Below are 23465 nucleotides of genomic sequence, written 5' to 3' on the forward strand. Positions count from 1 at the left end.
GGTGCATGCATTACCCACGCCGACTTGTGCGGCAACTTTGCACAGTCATAACTGGGAGCATTGACTCGGAGAGCCGCAGTGGACAGCTTGCGATACGGTAAAGTGTCCTAGAAACAAAGAGCAGAACATGAAAAAAAAAACAGATTTAAGTTAAGAATAGCAAAAGCCGTAAAAGGAAAAAGAACAGATGCTTCAGTCCTCCCACCTTTACGCTGTACTACCTTTTCTAAACCTTGGCTAGTACTGGTGGTCACTGTTGGCTGTTTCTGCGAAGCACTGATTGCTTCCTGTCTGGCGATTGAAGAGCTACGCAGATGCGCTTCTCACAAATAACACGGTCGCGCTATTGCAGCATTGTTTTCGACTGCTATAGTGCAAGAAGTGAAGCCGTGATTTTTGTCGAAGATGCTCACTGATAAAAAGTTATAATTTACGATTGCTATTGTTCGCTTTCTAGCGGTGCACATTGGGCGATCAGGCTGTCCCCGATTCTGTGCCTGCTTCTGCGTGGGCCGTATCGGCGCATATTTTTTTTTAAAAGAGGGTAGTCGCGAAATTTTTGGTTGCGTCTTTTCTTTGTAATGATAGGTTTTAGGGGGGGGGGGGGGGGGGGGTTAACGTTCTAAAGCGACTCAGGCTATGAGGGACGCCGTAGTGTAGTGAAGGGCTCAGGAAGTTTCGACCACCCGGGATTCTTTACCGGGCTGCGTAAGACATTAGTATACATGGACCACCAGATGGTATTCGCCTGCGTCCGTTAAATAGTTCATTATTGAATTTTTTCTCTCATGCGGTTTAGATTTCTGTTTCAACAGACCAGCGATGGCTCTGTGACGACCCCACATACTGCGCGGGTCCACTCGGAGGAGGGGCAAAGGGACACCGCTAGACTCTGTTGAAAAAAAAAAAAAACAGATATATTCAAGACTTACATGTAATCGAGTACATTATGAAGAGGCTATGTTGCCCAAGCCTGCATGCTGCTGCGTTTGCGCCGGAGTCTTGGTCAGAAGGAACGGAGAGGCTGCGGAGTGGGCCTTGTTCGTTCGCTCAGGCTCAGCTTCTTCGCGATGGTTTGGACACCTCGGGCGGCGGAGGACCGACTCCCAGCGGTGTAGTCTCGGGCCTTGCTCGTCACCCCACTGAATAACTTTTTCTTCTTTCTTTTTCCGTCCATTCGGGGCGATCCTTCTTTCCAGGCTGGAGTGTCTCGCTCGCCCTACTCACAGCGCCGGTGCCCCTGCCGCTCTTGCGGGGTGTACTTGACCAGTTGAATGCTTGTCGGTGTGCGAATAAAGCTTGCGGCTAGGCTGTCGGCTTAAGGACCCCTAATGAGCCTTGGCCTCCGACACCCGACGATTCCTGGCGCCATACAATCTCTTATTCAAACACTTCCGGGATCCCACAAAGGGAAGATGTCGCCGGAGATAGCGGACCTCCGGAGACGCGCAGCTCACTGTCACAGCTGTGGCGGCAAAGTTTAGTAAATTACTTCAGGTAGAAAAACATGGCGAGCGCTGGACCGCTGGCTGGGCTTCGTCGTTTTAAATCACTGCAACACTTAAGCCTGCCTGTCTCAAAGTCGGAACGGCAATCTTTTTGAAGCATCAGCGATTATATCGCAGTTTTCTTATGCCTCACGCCAGCTATATTAAACTTTTACCTCACAGCCATCTCTGGGCGTTGAAACCGAAACCTCTACTGTATGACAGAAAAAAAAATTAAATAATAAATTATTTTCTGGTCGCAGGCAAATAGTACGTGGTGGTCAATACATACTAATGTCTTAGGCAAAATTTCAAATAAAAAAACAAAATTTGGTGTTTATACTCTGTGTTATGCGGCAGTCGTGACAGTTTACAGGGGTGATCGTCCAGTCAAATTGCGTCTAACCGCACCAGAATGACGTAAGCGAAGAGTGGCTTTTAAGTATTGTTTCGGAGCGTCCCGTTCCTCATGCTCGCTGTCCCCGGTCGCAGTGGCCGACTCGAGCGGCAAGTTGCCCATGGGCGTCATGACGGGCTCGCTGGCGACGCTCGGCTCGTTCGACCAGTGCCTGTCCGTGCGCCACGACGAAGGAGACGGCGACCCGATCGTGGGAAGGTACTGCACGCTCAACATCCAGTTCCCGGGGCTGCCGCGGCCCTTCAAGAATTCCTCGGAGCTCATCAAGGACCCCGAGTCGGTGAGCCTCAGAGAAAAAACGGGAAAAAGGGAGAGTTCATATTTCTCACAGAACGCCTCGTTTATTTCTACTAGTTTTCACGCACGTATACGTACTGGCGCGCCAAGCCTGACATGCAATCATTGATGAAGTTCCACCTGTCATAACTCTATAGAAACACCGAGTTGATCTCATTTAAGATAACAAAGAACAAGGAAACACTGGCCATGCATGAAGTAGAAACCTGGGGTGATATTCTCAATGCTGCTTGGCTGGCATCCGCAAGTCATGAGAACTCACGAGGCGACAACTAAAACGAGTCCGGTGACTAACCCGATCACTGGCCGATCACGGTGGCATTGAGACGCTAGCTAAGAAATCGTTCAATCACAAGGGACCGTACACTAAGTAAGACATGTGCGAACACCGTTGTGAATATACCCCCACAATCTGTCGGACCATGTCACTGTTAGACATGATTTACTGATGTAGATCGCTTTACTACCAGGGATGATCGAATTGCTCGTTAATTTGCGTTTTCGTTCCTGCTTTCTTGTCGGCTTCCACAGTTCATGCACTGGGTCTACAACTACGGCAAATGGATCAAGTACTTCCCGATCCGCATTGGCGTCTGCCTGCCCTCGCACTGCGAAAAGGAGGACTTGGAAAAGCTCGGCAGGCATGGTACAGTGCCCAATATGACGTGTGCATTAATTTTGATCTAAGCAAATACTTGGTTCAGCGATCAGCGCTCGGTTTCTGACGTTTTGTGTTGAATATATATATATATATATATATATATATATATATATATATATATATATATATATATATATATATATATATATATATATATATATATATATATATATATATATATATATATATATTCAACACAAAACGTCAGAAACCAAGAGCTGGTATATATATATATATATATATATATATATATATATATATATATATATATATATATATATATATATTCCTCCAACATTCTCGATCTCATTCTCACTTCCCACCCTGATAAAGTTTCTACGCCACTTCATTTACCCGGACTTAGTGACCACTCCATTATACTAAGCACATTTTCATTCCAAGTCCCAAGTTTGAAGAAAACCAAAAAAACACTTACATTATATGACAAAGGTAACTACGCTGCCATGAACACAGAACTAACCGATTTTTGGGCGTGGTTCGTCCATGACTTTTCAAGCCGGTCAGTAGAAACTAACTGGTCCCTTTTCACACACAAAATGCATCAACTAATAGATAAGCACATCCCTACTATCACGATCACAGAAAAATCATCGTCACCGTGGTTTAACAACGATCTGAAGCGCCTTAATAACAAGAAGAAACGGCTTTTCCGTACAGCCAGACGTGTGAACACTGACTGCTCATGGAAAAAGTACCATTGTGCTGAAAAAACATTCCAATCTCTGCTAAACCAAACTAAACGTTCCTTTTTTTCATCAGTATTACCTTCTATGCTTCTCACTAATCCTAACAAGTTTTGGAAATCCATTAATCCTTCACGCAACACACCTATTACTTTACATGATGAGGACCATAATCTCATTCCGGAACATGATGTCTGTCGCGTTCTAAATTCTTTTTTCTGTTCAGTTTTTACTAACGAACCGGACGGCGAATTACCGCACTTCCCTGTCTTCGATCATCCAGTTATGCCAGACATTTTGTTCGATAGCAATGGTATTAGGAAACTAATTGAATCATTGAAAGTGTCATCGTCATCTGGCATTGATGGCTTGAACTCTAAAGTGCTAAAAAATACTAAAAACGTGGTTAGTGTCATTTTGTGCCATCTTTTTCAACAGTCATTATCATCAGGCGTGCTTCCGCAAGACTGGAAAATCGGTAAGATCGTTCCAGTCCCCAAGAAAGGTTCATCGTTTTCATGTAAAAACTACCGCCCTATTTCTCTTACGAGCATCTGTTCAAAACTAATGGAACATATTATTTATTCTCACATCGTTAAATTTTTAGTTTCGCTCAAGTTTTTTCATCCTAACCAACACGGCTTTCTAAAAGGACTTTCCTGTGACACCCAACTAGCCCTTTTTGTTAATGATCTTAGCTCTCATCTTGACCTAAACATTCCCGTTGACACGCTCTTCCTTGACTTTGAAAAAGCTTTTGATAAGGTACCCCACAAAAGATTACTACTAAAACTTTCACATCTTAACCTTACCCCCTTGGTGTTAAAATGGCTACAAAATTTTTTGACCAACAGAGAGCAATTTGTCTACGCCAACAAATCATCGTCACCTCTTTCCCCCGTTACTTCAGGTGTACCACAAGGCACAGTGCTTGGACCCTTGCTTTTTCTAATCTACATTAACGATCTTCCCTCTAACGTCAACTCGAACATCCGATTATTTGCCGACGACTGTGTAATCTACCGCCCTATTACCAGCAGAACTGACTCTGACACCCTCCAAACTGATCTAACCCAAATTGAAACTTGGTGCAAGCATTGGCTAATGTCCCTTAATATTACTAAAACATGCATGCTTTCTTTTCATCGCAGGCAATCCCATATTCCCTCAAAATATGTTCTTTTTGGTTCTGAAGTATCATCTGTTCTTTCCTGTAAGTATCTTGGCATCACCTTAACTCATACCCTAACATGGTCTTCGCATATCACGAACATCGCTAATGACGCTAACCGCACCCTTGGCTTCCTACGTCGAAATCTTCGTTTTACTACCCCTTCTATCAAATTATTAGCTTATAAAACATTCGTCCGACCTAAACTAGAATTCGCTTCAGCAGTATGGGATCCTCATCAATCTAACCTTTCTATAATCCTTGAAAAAGTTCAAAACCGCGCTATCCGTTTTATTTATTGTGACTACTCTTACTATACTAGCGTGTCCTCTTTAAAATCCAGAGCATCCTTGCCTAACCTTGAAACTAGAAGAAAAATAACTCGACTATGCCTATTCCACAAGTTCTATCATTCACCTTTAGGATCATCTATCATATCAACAGCTCATCGGCCTTCTAGCCGCAACAACCACATCAAGACCGTATACCCACCCGCTGCAAGAACAACATCTCATTTCCGTTCTTTTTTTGTCATATCATCTCGGGACTGGAACGATCTGCCGCCGGAAGCCGTACTCATCGTCAACTGCATCGACTTCAAAAAAAAAGATTGAGGCCATCCTTATGTAATCAGCAATCTTTATGTATCCTGTAATCTTTATGTATCCTGTAATCTTTATGTATCCTGATCTTTATGTACTCTGTAATCTTTATATAATCTGCATGTAATCCGCCCATCCCTCATGTAATGCCCCACAACCGGGGCCTTTGAGGTAATAAATAAATAAATAATAAATAAATAAATAAATAAATAAAAATATATATATATATATATATTGGCTTTAAATGGACAAATTGAATTTGGTCTGCGTACAGAGATTTCCGCGTTGTGACGACAAAGAGCTATTTTCGCACAAAACTGAGATGGCCTCTATAACATAGCAAAAGTCAAAAAATGAAAGTAAGGTACAGCCACCGCCACCGTTTTTTACAAGAAAACTGCGATCAATACAATTTTTTTATGCGGATCTCTGAGGCTAGGCAACATCGCCATCCACTTCCAAACAGTAATCACGGAGTCTGTTTTGGTATTGATGTCTCAAGCTTGAAACGAGGGGTGAAAAAAAAAAGTTTTTTGAAAATTAAATTTTCTCACCAAGCAATAAACACATCTTTTACTGCGAAGAAAAATTTGATGGCGTTGCCGTCAGTGTCCCTTTTAACGAGTTTCGACTGTCGATAACAGGGGTGATATTACTGAATGTCAAGGCGTAATGATTCTCTTCGTATCTTTCTTCTTTTTATTATTTGTCCCTTGTGCAACAGTTCACCCCACTAACATAGCGTCTAATTTTTGTAAGGTGTGAGGACCTAGAAGTTTCTTTTAGGCAGTTGTTAGGTAAATTTCCTCTTTTTTTTTTCTCACTTGAAGTAATAAGAAAGCAAGTAAACGAATTAAAAAACTGTGACCAGAGGAATAACAATGTCTGTACATTCCGTGTGAGCTTTTCATTCATCGTGCATGCAGTTGTGAGGCGGGCCAAGATGAAATCTTGGGTTGGAACGTGCGAAGTGGACGGCCCGAAGAAGGTCAACACCATACAGCTCGTCGTAATGTGAGTATATACGCATGCAGAGCTTCGTTGTGCCTGAAGTGCTCCCGATTCGTGTTTTCCAAAAAAAAAAGAAAGAACATATTTATGTCTACCCGCGACTAGAATGCCTTGTTTCCTTTCTTTAATACCTTGAGAGTTCAGGCGGTGTTGTGTATAGTTTTAAATACTATCGCAAAACAGCTTAAAATATTGCGCCTTCGCCCGTAGATGTGTAGAAATGTTTTCCTACAGCAAAGCTCAGTTAGTACATGCATTCACAAATACTTAGTGGACCGGCAAGCCGCATTATCAGCGAAAAAACGCTCGCTATCGGGCATGTAGTAAATACTTTTTCAAAATTTGAGGCAATAAAAATAGTGGGTTCAGCTGGTTGACTAGAGGTAAACACGTGGTGTGCTTCGTGCCGTGAATGTGATTTCGCTGTTAACGTATAACATGTGAGAGTTAAGAAAATGACTGCAAACTCTTTCAGTGTTTCTTGAGACCAGTGGATAGCGTAAACCTTAAAGATTTATCAGAGGGGTCAAACCGGATATACTGCCGCTGCCGTTTCAAGCACGTGTTCGGTACACGTGCTTGGTACACGGTACACGTGGTACACGTGCTTGCCCCGTGATAAGCACACGACAGAAGCATGGCGCCAGTCTAAGCTAAGCAAAGCATTCAAGTGGCCAAAGAGCGGTCTTGGAAAGGCGCAACTGCACTCGCCTTCTGAAGAGGCATTATGTTGACCGACGTGTCTACTCGCTTAAACAACAAAATTTTTAGAAAGCGGTGTGTTTCGCGCAAAGTCCTGTCATTAACTGTGCTATAGGATTCTTCCATGCTGTTCTTCAACGTGGTGGGGAACATCACGTGGCCGAGTAGAGTAAAAAAAAACAATTAGATTTAGCATGCGCACCTGAGCGCACTATACGGCTACAAATAATAAAGAGGCTATTGAACTTGCACGAATCTTCAGAAGTGAATAAAAATTTATGGTAGTCACGAGCCGAACCCGGCTCTATAGCTGGTGGGCGAACCACGATGGCTAGTAGGTGACGTAGCGAGCCCGAATCGATAAACTCGAAGTGGCAACAGGCTAGTCCTAAGGGGAGTATATTTATTTCACCTTGCAAACAATCCGGTTACTGGGGAAATGCCATTTGCCATTTGAGATGAAAACCATGAAAGGTTTTTCAAAGATATTCGCCGCCTATCAAAGGCACCATTCACCGTTCTTTCCGTGCTTCTTGCACTCCCCGAGTCCTTCACTTGCGAGCTGCACAGCGCCCTTCTCACGACTTTCTTCGTGTGCCCGCCGCAGGAGCATCCTGGGAATCCTGGCCGTGTGCGTGGGGTTGGGCACTCTGGTGGATCGCTTCTCCGGACCCCGAGACGAGTCCAAGAAGCTGCGCGGAGACGAGACGCCTCTAGGCAAGTGTGCAGCACTGCAACAAGTACACCTTCATATTACACACTCTCACTGCGGTTCATGTTGTTCACCTGAACTGCGCAGAGTCGGCTAGATATGAGAAAAGCTTTCTTTGAGTGTACGTATTCCTGCGGACGCATTTTAGGCGCCTTTAAATACACCCAAATCGCTATGTGAAAACGTTTTTCTTAAGCTGTGCTCAAGTATACGAAGCTTATGGTGAGGTGTCATGTTTAAAAATAATGTGCGCAGTCTATTCCGTCTTTTTGATTCAATAAGTGCTGCGGTGGTTTATTAAACAGCGTAAGAACTTATTCGCGATAACAGCGAAATCTTGAATGGAAAAAAATAGGGGGTTTCTTGTGAACAGAACGAGGTATAGTTCCACACAACATAAGTTGTGAAGCGAGAAGAAATTTTGCCTTTGGGGCGAAAAAAGTTATAGTAATAGAAATTCAGTACTTTGATGGTGAATTCAGTTAGCTGTGCCTCTAGGCACTTCCTCTTACGACTGGCTAACTGCATGGGTGTTCGCCTTCATTGCTGGAGGATAATTGAGGGGTGGGTCTTAATAAGCAATGGGGAAAACCGTCTTTTAGTGCGAAACACAGCGATATCAAAAGCATTGTCTGAAAAACACTGACAAGGCTTTTGTGGAAACTGGGCGGTTGATTAACACACACATTTAGAAAGAGTAAAATAGTTCCCCAGGAAATTACTCACTAACCACTAGTTCGTTTGGTGTTACCTGAGAGCTAAACAGTACAATAACTAAAATTAACAAAAACTTTCCTTCGATGGACTATTATCTTCCTCAGCGTATTGTGCTACTAGAAATCGAGACAAGCTTGCAATGATGCCTGTTCATTCGCGTCATAATCGTTTGAAGCATTAATCTTTTCCAACGATCATAACAAGGTGGAATCGGCTTACTAACGCTGGGGTTTTACCGCACCCTCCCGCATCATTTGCCAGAAACCTCAGTGGAAATTAATTATCTGTTTTCTTTGTATTCCATTTTGACTTAGTTTTCCTCTTCTTTGCACCTGTTCTTATTACTGACCTGCTACCTTATTATTTTCTGTTCTGGCCTTTCCGTTGGCTGAAAATTCAATGTTTCTATCTTAGATTCCTACCCTGCGAAAATTATGCTTCTGGAATGCAGTAACAATCAACCAATAAATTACCGCCTTCAACGGGAAAGTAACATTATTCGAGCTTAGTCATTGCATATAACATCGTGTCTGTGAAGCGTGAGTTAGGTCTGTATTAGCTTGTTAAACTCTTTTCCGGTTTCCTGCGCAGTGAACTGACTTTTCGAACAATCATTCCAATGGTTAAGAGCGGCGTTTTCGTGCTGCTTGTTTTTTTTTTGTTGTTGTTGTTGCAGCTTTGTTGTAGATCAGACCGAGCAATTCATCAATCGATCTGTTCGTCATCATCAAGGTCATTCTCTTCTGCTGCGAGAAACAGACGCATAGAGCTTTTACACACATCCGCTCTAGCTGTAAAGGAAGCCCTAGTGACAATCCAGCGGTACATGTGGTAAAGCCGGGCAACTTATCTTTTAAAAGCGTCAATTTTACTGTCCAGTGAGGCTGTGCTATGCAAGGATCCGTAGTGATTGACGCAGTGTGGCCGATCTACTGAAAGACGCGGTGTTGGCACTTGCACCTCGATGATCTTTCAGAGTTCGCGCGGGAGCTGGCTCTGTCGTTCTCCTTCCTGGCCAACACTCGGAGGCTGCTCCAGCCGGCGCGCCGTAACTCCAGCCTGGGCGTGCTGCACGGTATCCGCGTGGTGTCTTGCCTCTGGATCATCCTCGGACACACGTACTTCCTAGGGGACATCACCACATTCGTGCGCTTCAGTGAGTAGAAGCTTGATCCCAGCCCGCATTCATATATGGGTGAACGTGCCTATACTAACCACGTTCCCCCTGGGAGTGCGCGCAGTTCTGCGGCGAGCATGATGCTTTCAGTCTATACTGTCTCTTCGCCGTGCCAACGTTTGTGTTACTAGATATTCTTTTACGACACCGGCGCAAAATATACATTCTGTGTAACGTTTGCGTGGAGCGCTCAAGCGGCCCATTGGTCACAAAGTGACACCTCGCCGCACTTTATGCTGCCGACGCAACGTTTATGCGTATGTCGAGCGAGAAAGAATTACAAACCGGGTGTGCACGAGCACATCACCAGAAAGTCGTGAGAGCCGCCGCGCTGGCTCAGTACTGGCTGTGGCTGCGGATCCCATGGCCGCGGAGGCCGTATTTAAATGGAGCCGAAATGCAAAAATGCCCGTGTGTTGTGCGATGGTAGCGCGCGTTAAAGAAATCGAAGTGGTTTAAATTAATCCAGAGCCCTCCACTACGGCGTCCCTGACAACACGAGTCGCTTCGGGACGATAAAACCCCGCAGTCCAGAAAGACATAAGCTGCTGCACCATTTGAATTTTTCATTGTCTGGTACGCACCGGTAGAGCGGTGCACGCAAGAGTGACTCATACTGTACACGACAGGTTAGTAAGTGATAGATTTGCCAGTTGCGCACTGCAGCGCTAACAGTACAGCGATGCATCACTGTCGCTATGAAATATCAGTGCGTCCATGACTTTGTTATTATCCCTTCTAATTATGTCGTCACTGCAGCAGTGGCCTAGCTGATTTCAGCACCCGCCTCGTGGGCTCGATGCCCAGTGCCGTTGGGTACCCACCAGTTTTTCATTCGATACATGCTTTCTCTTTGACTGGTGCTCGGCTTTGCAGGGGCGTAATGATTGAAAAAATGGGTCTTCGACCGCATAAAAACATGTTAGCCATTCCGCTCTTTGTCCAAGTTGCCCTCGCGAGATTAAAATAAAATCTCCATCATTACCATCAAATTCTGTCGTTGATTGCCAGTCGTTACAGTGAGCCACTCCTCGTCGTTTCATTCGAATTTTGAGGACCATTGCAGCTGCTTGAATCGACGTTATGCTGTTGCGTCTTAGGTGCAGAAATGATTTGCGATAGGCTTGAGGCTTCGAGTGGCCCGTCAGGGCGTTCAAAGAGAAGTTTGGTTTTATGGTTTTATAGGGTTCAACGTCCCAAAGCGGCTCAGGCTATGAAGGACGGCGTGGTGGAGGGCCCCGGAATTTTCGACCGCCTGGGGTTCTTTAACGTGCACGGACATCGCACAGCACACGGGCCTCTGGCATTTCGCCTCCGTCGAAATGCGACTGCCGCGGCGGGGATCGAACCCGCGTCTTTCGGGTCAGCAGCCGAGCACCTTAACCACAGGGCTACCGTGGCGGGTTCAAACAAAAGTAATCCACCTCGCATTGCAGGTGTTCGTGACGTGCCCGACCGTTGAAAATTCTCTGTGAGACTAACTGACAGCCTTTCTTGCGCTGGCCAGCTTTCTTGCAACGACTGACTGGTCACAGGACGCTGGGTATTCGAGAACACGAATGCAGTTTTGGACTAGTTTTTCTAGCTTCATTTACGTGGGAACGACGCTATTTCAACCATTACAAACAGTTGGTGACTGGGCTATCAGCGCTGGCACCGTGGTCGTAAGTTTGGCAAGGCCAGCGATAGACAGTCGCCTAGTACGAAACTTGGATTAGAAAGGTTAGCAACGCACGTGACGCGCGGCGCGGTATTCAAGTGTGAAGTGCATGCCGATGACGGACAGACGAATGGCCTGCACCATGGCGGCGGACGAGATGTCGGTGGTGTACAGCTTCGTGTTCGCTGTGTGGTGCACCATGCGTTGTGGATGACAGGACGGGAGGACGTGGAAAGAGAAGGAAGAGCACTCGTGAGCGATCGAATAAACACTTGCGGAGTACGTTGGTTGGCCATAAAGAGAACACGTCACAAGAATATACGAAACTATGCTGTGCTTGCGACATAAAAAGAGATGAGACGACTGCCTGCTGGAAAACGTTGATCTAAGGGTACTGTTTTGATGTCATGGCAGCATGTTCTTGTGGCTGAGGCCAACGACATCGACATCCTGCATGGTGTCGATGACAGCCACCACAGAAGCTTCCGCAGGTGCAAGGACGTTAAATACCAGGGCCCTTCGTCGACAAAAAAGAAGAGTTGTTGTCACCAGGCGGCGTTCTACGCTGTTCGTCGCCGGCGTTGTTTTCGGAAAGGATGAGTTTAGTTCGCAGAATTTCTCGATAAGACTACTTAGCAGTGATTGTGACCGCCATCTTTCAGGGCAAGCCTGCCGAAATTGTGATTTACACCGATGAGTTTAGCCAGTCGGTGAGCTTCCTAGCGCACGCTTCGTTTCCCGTTTTCATGTTCGTATTTGGCGTGCCTCGCGAAGGGGTTGCGTTAGGAATGCATCTGTAATTAACAGACGTCGGCAGTTAAACTTTACGAAACTTTGTTACTGACATTTTCAGTCATAGCTGCCATTCAGCGTCCGCTAAAAGTACAATTAACGGCATCCACTATGACAGCATTATAGCGGTGAAATCGGTTCACTTGGAGTCTATAGAGAAAGCTAAACCTCGCACACTTGCCCACGTTTTTTCCCCTCCGGTCCATATGCTTCTGGCACAAGCATACATCTTACAGTAGTCGCTACACTGCTCCGACAAGAGGCTTGCCTCTTTGTAGTCGCTACCTTATGGCACAAAGAGCGCTGCAATAACAGGCACAACACGTCGCAACAAGTCGAAGAGGGTACGTGTAGTTTAGTGTCGAGAAACTGCACGTGCGCTAGGAGGGTCGCAGTAGTGAAAAACTCCGAATTTATTTCGACCACCTGTCGGTCCTTGACGTACGCTAGACATCCGAGGAAAAGCAAGTGCGACAAGTGTCTGTTTACCGAGAAAGGCCCCTCGATGCAGCAGCCCTCAGACCCATGCTCTTTCTGGTATGTTTTCTTGCGGGGCCTATTAACTTTCTACTGGCTGTGTACTGTAAAAAAAAAAAAAAATCTACAACTTAGCGCAGTGAGCTACGATAGGAGTGATCTACTTTAATTTCTTTATTGTTTTTCAGAGAGGTTGAAAACACTGGAGGAACTGAACACTGACGTTCCTTTCACGGCCATTGAAAATTTTCTCCCTGTTGACACGTTCTTCTTCATCAGGTATGTTAATAATGCGATTTACACAAACGCAACAATTTTCTTTACTCCAATAACAATGATTTTCTTGCACCTGCAGTGGTCTGCTCATCGTCTACTCCAACTGGCCGAGAATGGAAAAAAAGAAAGGGAAGCTGAACGTTCTATCATCGCTATTTCAGAGGTTCTGGAGGTAAGGCTTCATGCGGAATCATTAGGTATTTATTTCGCTAAAAAAGATAAGATTCGTTCCACCATTGAGAATGTTTCTTGCTGTTCCTTCACAAGCGGTCATTGTCATTTTGATCAACTGTTCCTCCATCGTACGCACAGGAGCCCTTTCAAAGTGCATATGACACAGCAGATTTAAGAGCCGGCTCACTTCAGTGCCGGAGAAAAGAGCGCTTAATAGGATAGCTAATTGTAGGTAACGATACTGCGCTTTCCACTCACTGTGTACGCGATACTGTCGTCTACACGTTGCAATACATGACGACCTCTTGGATTTCAGATCGACTACACACGTAGTAAGAAAGCGCGGCTGGAGCATGTTGCACCGAGCTCTCTCACTCCGGAAATCCCGCTTTAGGCTGTGTTTATATGTCTAATTTTCGATTGAATACAAGATGGAACACACAGAGCTGGTCTCCAGCTCAATGCGCCAGAACTTTAGCGCGGCAAGTAAAAACAGGGGGGGGGGGGGGGGGGGGGGGGGGGGGGGGGGCTTCTTAAATTAAGCTCGACTCTGAAACGTCAAACAATGCGCCATTCTCGCAACATTTTCGCTCTATCGCTCTATAGCTTCGTTTTGCGGAATGTGTGAACATTGAGATCACAGAGTTGTGCTTCTGCTTTACTTCAGGATGACACCCTCATACCTGCTAGTGCTGGGGTCCTTCTCGCTCTTGCCTCTGCTGGGATCGGGACCGCTTTGGCACGAGGTCATGACTCCGCTGATGAACAACTGCGCGAACTCCTGGTGGAGCAATCTGCTCTATGTCAGCAACTACCTTCCCTACGACAAGATGGTAAGTTCTCGACTCTGCTGCGCAGTTAGAGCAAACATAATGTTTTCTTGCAGCAGTTGCAATATTTATCACCTAATCTTGTTATCAGCTGGCTCATTTTGTACGAGTTCGTACATCGGCACTGAATAGTCAAAGCTAACCATATCTGACAGTGGAAGAATCGTAAAGACTGTGCAGCGTTCTTTTTGACGGTCGCAGCGAAAGAGTGCGTGATATCCAGTTTGCGTAGTTGTTTTACCGCTTCCTTCTGTTTGCTAAGGCTTGAGAGTTCATTCTATTGTTTGAAATCCTGCGTTTAAAGATTCCACGCACTACACAGAACTTCTCTATGAGCAGTCTTCTTACTGGCGAGATGTGCATGGCTTCATTCTTGCCGCAGCACATATTTCGTTCTACTTTCTACCTTTCTAAGCTTTAACCGATAGGGTGGGGCGCGCATATCTTTGCGCATTCCTATATAAATAATTCAAAGCACGTTGCACCGACCGACAGAGTGTTAAAGATAGCCTGCGCGGGAATGCTTGAATGCTTGAAGGGCGCGCAAGCTTTTAGGGCGTGCTGCCAAAGTGAGACCAGTCTTTTAGGATACTAGCGCGTTCTGCGGGAGTACAGACCACGTTATTGGACTCTAGGAATACCTCGCATGCACACGCTTTCAAATTTCGCATTTTACTAAATAAAAGCTAGTGTCACTTACCAAAAGTGTCGGTCGCCAAAGATACGAAAGAGATCGAATGTCAAAGTTTGCGATGGGCCACATTCCTCGGTTCCGAGCCTTTCCCTTTTCCAAGGTGGTTATCAGACAAAACTGGGCTTGTAATGTTCTGAGTCATGAACGCCCGTTCCACTTTGTGCTTCATCATGCTCGTTGCCGGTCTTACTGCAAAGTCTTTTCTGTCTCTCTACTGTGGCACTATAGGGAGCTTGCACTGAAGCAACACTGGCCACCATGTTGTGTACGTGGAGCACGGCGAAACACCACGCGCATGCTAATAAGCCAGAAGGGCTTACGAGCACCTGTTCCTGCCTGCATCGTTGAAGCTACGCGCTGCGCACTATCATGGCGCCCGCCACCTGACGTGCAAGCCTCCTATTGCCATCCTATCTCTTCTGTGGTTTGCGCGTGTTTCACAAAGCGTGGCAAAGAATCGGCCAGAAGCCCGCGTATTTGTGACAGTCTCCTTTAGGGGTTTAGCTTACTGCCCAAGCTTCATTCAATCATTTTTCGTCTCTTCGTCAATTAAAGAGGTAATAAGTCGATCCTGCTTATAAAAGTGTAAAAATTAAGCAGCCCCCCGAAGTGCGCGAGTTAGCTTCATTAAACGTGCCCGTAAAAGACGTCACTGAAGTTATTGCCAATGTAACAGTTAGCCATTCCTGCATCACAGCAGATATTAAAGGTACTAAACTGTTAACAGTTCCAAGCAGAAAAGTTAACGTAAGCTAATGCATAAACTTTACCTAGCGTAACGTGGAAACGTTGACGTACGCAGCATTGCATATGTCTCTGCGAGTCGTATAAAATATCTGGTATTTATATTTTCAAACTCTTTGTACTCGAGGTGGTGTGAGCACAGCTTTCAGTCGCATTTGAAGCACGCATCTTTGCGGTCGAGGGCACGCTCAAAACTGCATTCGACGGCCCCGAGCGAGCGGATTTAGACCACTCTTTCTCTCGCAGTGTCTTCTGCACACCTGGTTCCAAGCGGTGAATATGCAGTTCTTCGTCTTGGCACTGCCTCTGCTGCTTTTCATCTACAAGTAAGTGCGGAACCAACAACGAGGGGTTGCGACTTTGGCACACCGGCTTTGGCTCTGTTTGTAAACGAGTGCGGCTAAATAGCGAACTTGTGGCGTTTTTCGTAGTTAATATTTGATGTGGTAATGTTTTTCTTTTTGTTGTGTTCACCGAGCTAAAAATGCGCGTCCAACTAAACTATGGCTTAAGTCTTACTTTCTCATTGTCATCCTGTAGAATATTTATTTATCACCGCGCCTTGAAAATTTGGAGCCTCATATTTGTGTGCTGAAAAAATCTGATATTCATTTACAACAACTTAATACAACTACATTTGCTATTACTGGGAACAATGTTAAACCCCACTAACCTAACTTAACTTGACCTAAAGGCTATAGAAAGAACCAGCGTAGCGCAAAATGAGTTGCCATAGTGTGCGTAAAATCCCGCTTAATTTGAAGTACAGCAATGATAAAAAAGCTTGCATTTTAATATTACGAAAGCCAACATTTTTGGTTATTTAAAAACAAAAAACCTTTGGAAGTAAACGCTACGATTCGTAGCATCTTGGCATACACTAATTTTGAAATATGAAAACACATACTCGCAAAAGTGTGCGCTTAATTCAATACCTTAGGTCAAGCAAAAATATGTTAGCAGGTATTACGAACTTATGGCGCAAACGTTTCTAGTAACCTGACAGACGTAGAGGACAAAGGTCACCGTCTTTGCGGATACAACAGTACACGTAGTGACGAGGTGCAAATTCGATTGCCTTCGTAAAGCATTAAACTGCGTCAGGAGGATAAACAAAACGCTACAGTCTGCGCGCAGTAAACGCTACACTGTGCGCAGTAAACGCTACGCTGTGCTCAATGAAAAAAACGACACTCTTCAATTACCTAAAATCTGCCTAAAAATAAAGGTTCCAGGCCCGCTACCGGAGCGGGCATGAGGCCATACGGTGCAGGAGGGATAGCAGTCATTGCCTGGTTTTGAGATTATAGATGTCGAGGAGGACTTGCTATTATCGCGCAGCTCGGCAGAAGTGTTCTTCAGCCCCACTCCGGGAGCGTTGACCTGGGCACTTTTTGCGACGGATCAGGCACCGATTTCGTAAGGTGACCATATGCGCGGAACTGCGAGCCCGGTGTGCTGTCGCAGCGCCGTTGAGTTGTGCTGCATCCTTTTGAGCCCTGCCAGTGAACTTGCTTTCCGTCCGTTGCTCATGCCGTTTAATTTTGCAGGTGTACAGCTCTCGGCCTGGCGCTGGTAGTGACGCTGTGCTTGGCCTCTTGTCTGGCGGTGGGCCTCATCACCTACTTCTTCGACTTGCCGCCAGCTTTGCTGCTCATGACTTCTGAGTGGAGGTATGCATGTGCATCCTGCTTATCGCTTTCTAGCGCTTTCAACAAATAAAAAAATTGGAGCCCTCTGTACGGCTCATAGCAGTGATTACCTCTTTGTTGTTTTGAAAACTGTTATAGTGCCGCGGAGTGCTGTGGCTGTTATTACAGCCAGTGACCATAGGCTGGTGATGATAAGCTATATTTAAAAACATGCACTTCGGCCAATAATGTGCCGGCCGTTAGAAGTGCAGTATTGGGCACAGATCGATTCATCGCCTTAGTGAAAGTGTTGCGCTTAGTGTACCTCACTTCTCGCATTGTTTATTCTTACTGTTGCGTTCGTCTCAAACGACAGCCAGTGTTCAACCTCATTGCAATGATGGCGTTCAATAGCTTACAGGAACGCGACCGTCCTTCAGATGCAACGGTGACGAGGCTAGAGTCACTCGCACATGCGCATGCGTTGGGGAGCCTGAGGTGTTGTATAATGGTGAAAGTGATTTGGTTCCCGGGGCAGCGCCGCCCGTGCAGCGGTCAATGTGAGCACACATATTTTGTTTGTATTTTGCTTTGTTGAAACGTGCTCCTTGTTTCACGTACGGCCGGACAGCAGCAGAGCCTACCCACAACAAGTACCATGTTACAAAATGATCATTCTATGTCTTTGCTCTCTACGTCGAAGTGATATGTGGGCAGCCGTTAAGGCATAACGGAAACCCTGTCTCTACTCTTTTCTCCTGCCCGCAGCAAAGCCGTGCAGCAGCTGAACCTGTTGTACTTCCAGCCCTTCACACACTTCGGCCCGTTCTGCGTGGGCCTGCTGTGCGGATTCTACCTTGTCAAGAACAAGACTATCACGATGAGCAGGGTGAGACAGTTTACTCTTTTGCGTTGGCTACGAAGCTCTTCCCTTCTAGGCAGGTTCCCGCCAATGCGCTTCATCTACAATGCAGAGTTCGCGGTCAGAACGAACCTGCCGACTAAGCGCAACAATGAGCCATTTTTGATACCGGTATTAACTTCCTCGTGCGGTGGCGTGGGTGGTGGAACACTTTATTGAAAAAGACGCCTAGTCCCGGGCTGCAGAAGAGAAGGAAATATTGGAACGAGTTACTGGGTAGCCGGGGTAGCCAGGCGCACCAGTGTTCGCTTGGCCAATGCGGAAGCAGGGAAATGCTGGATATCAGCGTGGTGTGCGGATAAGATGCAAGTGCAGAGTGTCAAAGTGCGGCGCTATATATCAGTGCCTTAAGGTGTATGTGGTGGGTGTGGTGGTGGGAAGGGTTGTTGAGGCAGCGACTGTAGTGTGCACAGAAAGGGCGACCCGGACGTGTGGAATGCGCGCTATGAGACTCCTTCTACGCGAATGAGTTGAGTGTACCTGATCCATGTATCAGCCAGTATACTAATTCCGAGGTGTCACAGTGGTGACGCAAGTGATTTTCGCTCGTGAAGCTGGCTGTGGCCTACAGATAATCAGAGAGGAGAAGAGCGCTACTCTACCACTGGCAGAACCAGTTATCTTCTGCGTGCTCTCAAGCCGTCGTGTCTTACGCCTGCTATGCGCAACAGAGCCGGATATTTGCTGCAGTGTGCCTTCCCTATTGTCGCTCTTTATATATGCAGTCAGTTCTTCGTCACTCTACGGCTCACGCAACTAAAACCTTTTTTCTGACTCTTTGGCCGTCTCCGTGCAGCCCACACTGTGGTTAGGCTGGGTGTGCGCACTGTTATGCGGCCTGGTGTCCCTGTGGGGTGTGTACCCGTTCCGCGCGGGCTTCGATGTGCATCCGGCCCTGGTCTCCTGCTACGCAGCCTTGCATCGCACGATCTGGTGCACCGCAGTCGCCTGGCTCGTCGTAGCCTGCCATGTGGGCCACGGAGGTAGGTCATCTGCGCGCACTTGGCAGTTCCGGTACACTGGGAAGAAGACCTCGAGTGCTGAAAATATAGAGCGCACGCCAGAAAAATCTAGTCAGGCATTCTGTATGACTGTTTGCGCACATTCTACGCCTTGGCCTCTCTAATAGCGCTAAATATTTTCAATAAAAATTAGAGCTTCTGTCTCACGCTTCTAAATTGCCATGCATGAAATGAGGCGAGAAGAGACGTTTGCACTTCGTTGCACAATCTAGGACCAGTTACACCTTTCTGTTGTAATTCCCATCGAAGGCAGTGCAGGTTTAATTTCGACAGCGTTAATTTCGACCTCGTCATTACATACGTTGCATAATTACTCGCCAATGCACCATAATACGCATTTCATGGCCGCATATTATCTTATCCCCTTTCTATTTCTTTTATTTTACATTTTATGCACTGCTCTCCTCTCGTCTTTGCCTCTCCCGAATTTCCTTCCTTATGCAGAGTAGCATGCCAGTGATTTTGAAACGCCGGCTAAATTCTGTTTTTCACTAAAGGGTTTCTCTCTCTCTCTCGACAGCGTGACAATCTTTCTTTTGAAGTTTTTCCCCCACTCGCATCGAGCAGTTAAGACTGCCATAGAAAATCAATGGGAAACGTTTTTGACGAAAGCCAAAACGTTAATAACAAAAAAATGCAAGCCTGCCGAAGAGAGATCTGCGTATATATTGAATGCTATAGTAAAAGCTTAGAATATATGAACAAATTGGTTCCATAAATTCTTTCCCGTTGAAAAATAGTTGTGGCGACATGCTGGGTATTATTATTGTAGAAAGCACAAAAGAAGCATAGGCAAATTACCGTATGTCTTTGAAAAGAATAGCTCTTGAACGCGAAAGCCGTCTAGCGCCTTCAGCAAGTAGCTCGAGTAGATTAAGGTTAACTACTGTGTGTTGACTCTTCTGGAAGCAGGAAGTGAAGTACTCTTTCCGGAAGCCGGAAGTCACTGTCCCTATTTGCGTGTTTGCTCACCCATTGCGACTTACGGCTCTGTTGTTTTGTGTGTGGCATCTCACTTTGTTCTGCGTGAGACCGTAGAATGTCTCGCATATTTGGGTCAGCCATTGTCGGGACAGCCTAGCGTTTTTGTATGAGGTCGGCATGTTTTCTCACTTCCTTTTTGAGCCTGCACGCCCTAGTTTGATCTTCGCTGTTGTTTAATATTTTCATTCATTTTATTGAATCTTTCTTTCTTCAAATGCTCTGAGGCCACGCAGAAAGGTAACGCGTAAGAGTGTTCTCACTTCTCTCGATATTATGGCGCTCATTGTTAAAGTGGACTAGGTTTGAATGATAGATCGGTATGTTTGACTAGCATGAAGCGTTGCAGTCAGTCTCCAATGGTACCTTTGACTAAGTAAGCATGGTAAACATGGTAAATGGTAACAAAATACACTTATTAGGTTACATTGGAAGGTTTAGAGCGAGAAGAGAACTGCTTAATGCTGCTCATTTCGCAACTGATGGCGCTTTTGATTATGCAGTATTTTATTGCTAAAGCATAGTGAGTTCAGCTTATTAACCTGGCGAACAGCACAACAAAAACGTTAAAATGTTTAATTAGGTAGGTTTATAATGCGATGAAAACTGACGCACGCTGCTCATTTCCAAGAAAGTGCGTCATAAATTTTCTACTCTCCAGGAAGTATCGAGTGTCAGAAAATCGCGAAGTCATTACCGTTCTCACGCAGCGATAATAACCGTTGTGGCTGTACGTATCAGTCATAACACAACGGTACTGGGGGCTGAGTATATCTAACATTTTAAAGCACACATGCTAAACCATACGTGCGAGACTAAGGTACAGGTGTCCTATCGGCCCTAACAGCGGCAGTGCTCCAGTACCCGTGTCCGAAAAATTCATAACAGGTACTTATATTCTTAATTGCACAGATCTATGACATGCTTTACTTGTAACTAGTGGGAAACGTCTAAGATGGTTCGACCTTTCAGACGTCGCCTCTTTTAATTTTGGACAACATTCAAAAGCTGTACCTTAATTTCTATAAAGTCCATGAGAGATGTTGTATACCTCTTCGACTTCGACTTCGAAGCACATAGATGACACCATGCGTTCGGATGTCTCACAAGAAAAAAAAAACATTCGCGCGAAGTTTGCGCAAAAAAATTTATTCTTCCTAAAAAGTGTCTGTGTTTCAAGAAACGTACCCCAAAAAAGTCGGACCCACGTCGCATATTTTAAAAGGTCACGAGCGAGTGAAGTAATTTCGGCTTAGTTAACTGTTTTGAAATATTAATTGGATCTTCTGTCTATGTGAGGATCATACGAACGTAGCGTTAAGTAGTGACTGATACATGATGCACGTTTGTGTTTTGTTTGAGCTCAAAATATTCCCAAACATTGCCCAAAGCGCTTACCTTATGACAGTTGCTTGCTCTATGTTATGCATTAGGATTTATTTCTTTACCTTCTTTCCGTATCTGCACAGGGCTGATCAACACGACGCTGGCGTGGAACGGCCTGGTGCCGCTCAGTACCCTCTCCTATCTCATCTACCTGATCCATCCCTTAGTTATCTACATGCACGTCGCCACCGCCAGGGAGATCGTCAACCTTGATCAATTCAGCATGGTACGTTACGTTGCGCGATTTACAGCCAACACACGGCATACAGAGTTCTCGCTGAGTAGAACATAGTCTGTGAACAGAGGGTAGACACATGAAAACAGACTGCCGGATGTAGCTGCTGGGTTGCTAACGAGAGCTACATCTGGACCCCTGATCTAAAACTCCCACCAGTCCAAATGCATTAGATGCCTTGCACCCGCAAATGTAAGCGTTTGCGGTGCATTTCACCGTATCAACTCCTTGTTTTGTGCGCGCTCTTGCATTTGCCTGGCGATGCTTTAAATTAGGCTGGTCTAGTTATGATGATTGTGTAAGCAGGTGCATTATATCTTGTTGGACCATGAAAGGCCTTCTAAATGTAGAGCTTAAACAAGCGCAGTCGATAGTATGCGTGACTACGATCGGGAGTGCCGAAACACCTAAGACTGCAGATTTTTATGGAAGTCAAACATTTCTTGTTTAAATAATCTCATGCCATTTGTGGTCTCACGACGAAAGGAAGGCCATCGTTCCAATCTTCCTGTCATCACTGGTAGTGGAGTGGCTGGCTGCTATACTTTCGACTGGAGAACAGTACACTTGCATACAATATTTTTGATAGGAATCAAATATGGTAGTGTCTGAGGTACTGTCTGGCAGCACCTTTACTGAGCGGTAAGTGGCCGTCCGAAGGTACGCCCAGCGCGGTTTCTGGTGTCGCCCGACGCTTCTTTGGAGCAGTCGCTGTCTATTTCTACAGCTTGCTGGACCGAGGCATTAGCATATCCGTCTTCTGTCGGGCCACTGCAGAGCTCAGAACAATTTTTTTTTCTGGAACCTTATATTATACTTCGCAGGGCTTATTTACGTTATGTATGTGCTGATTGCAGCTGCCGTCGATTTACGACCCAGCATGGGAAAGTTCAGGGAAGTGGTAATCTTAGGGTTTGACGGTTCCAGCTGTTAGTGATGCTTTTAAATCTATACGTCGGTGTTTACTAATCTTCGATTCTACCCACGCAAGGTCGTTCTCAACAGCATCAAAAAACGCTGCCTTGTCTAACACAAGTATGTCTGTTATCTCTGCTCGGTTACAGCTGTCGTGACAAGTGAAGAGCTATTCGGCTCTTTTAAGGGGGGAAAATCCCCTTGGAGAAAAATGTATTTGTTTTCACATACTGCTGCCTCGCGTGAAACTATTGCAGGAAGAGATAAAAAATGTAGAATCAAATCATATCAAACTTTTGCGACACCCAAGAATAAGGTTCAAGGTTCACCTATAACCAAGCGAAATGTGCCCCATTGCATTGGAAAGTTAGAATTAAGCACCTCTCCGTAATAGTGTAATTTTTTAGGTGGCGGCGTTTCCTTACTTCAGGAAACACGCGTTTTCAGTTACGCGGGATAATATTTCGCTGTGGTTCAGAAGACGCCTAAGTAGCGCCGAAAATTTCAATAACGTTATAAAATTGTTGCGTAGGTACAGTAAAGTTGCATGTTACATTGCAACGTTCCAATAATGTCAGAAATGAAAAAATAACGTTATATGTTGCGCGGTAAATATTAGGTTGGTAAATATTAGCTAGACAATAATATAATACTGCGTTCCAAGTGTTATTTTGCTGTAAAATCATAGCTATAAACCCTCACCATGAATTCTGAAATTATAATGCTCAAACAATAAACATAAAGATGACATTGCCAATATATTTTAAAGCACTATACCTCATAACTTTTCACACCATGCAGTAATGATTTTTTTAACTACTAGAATTTTGCAGTCAAATATCTGAGATGATGGTTGCCATAAATGGCATGCATACCACCAATATTTAATTAGAGAGCATTACATGTTACTGATTTACCACTATTGACTGGATTGATTGATTGATTGATTGATCGAGCTTTATTTCTCGTCTGTGTTATGGGAGGCTGGGACTAAAGGCACATAATACTTGGTCCCATCCCACCACCATATAAAAATGGTGATATTTCGCTCAAGCATATACATACAG

General features: G+C 45.2%; 1 protein-coding gene across 1 annotated transcript in view; it reads left to right on the forward strand.

Moving 5' to 3' along the window:
• LOC149353427 (nose resistant to fluoxetine protein 6-like) overlaps positions 1–23465 on the forward strand; it is a 59523-nt gene that overhangs the window by 32671 nt on the left and 3387 nt on the right. The window contains exons 3-15 of the mRNA XM_089577349.1: positions 1980–2185; positions 2734–2848; positions 6267–6354; positions 7661–7770; positions 9459–9638; positions 12777–12867; positions 12944–13036; positions 13706–13871; positions 15553–15632; positions 16857–16979; positions 17706–17826; positions 18656–18842; positions 21332–21474. Of these exons, the coding sequence (XP_089433475.1) occupies positions 1980–2185; positions 2734–2848; positions 6267–6354; positions 7661–7770; positions 9459–9638; positions 12777–12867; positions 12944–13036; positions 13706–13871; positions 15553–15632; positions 16857–16979; positions 17706–17826; positions 18656–18842; positions 21332–21474 (1703 nt within the window). The remainder of the gene's footprint in view (positions 1–1979; positions 2186–2733; positions 2849–6266; positions 6355–7660; positions 7771–9458; positions 9639–12776; positions 12868–12943; positions 13037–13705; positions 13872–15552; positions 15633–16856; positions 16980–17705; positions 17827–18655; positions 18843–21331; positions 21475–23465) is intronic.

The sequence above is a fragment of the Amblyomma mixtum genome, chromosome 3, assembly GCF_055824585.1.
Source record: "Amblyomma mixtum isolate Tamu chromosome 3, ASM5582458v1, whole genome shotgun sequence".
Taxonomy (NCBI): Eukaryota; Metazoa; Arthropoda; class Arachnida; order Ixodida; family Ixodidae; genus Amblyomma; species Amblyomma mixtum.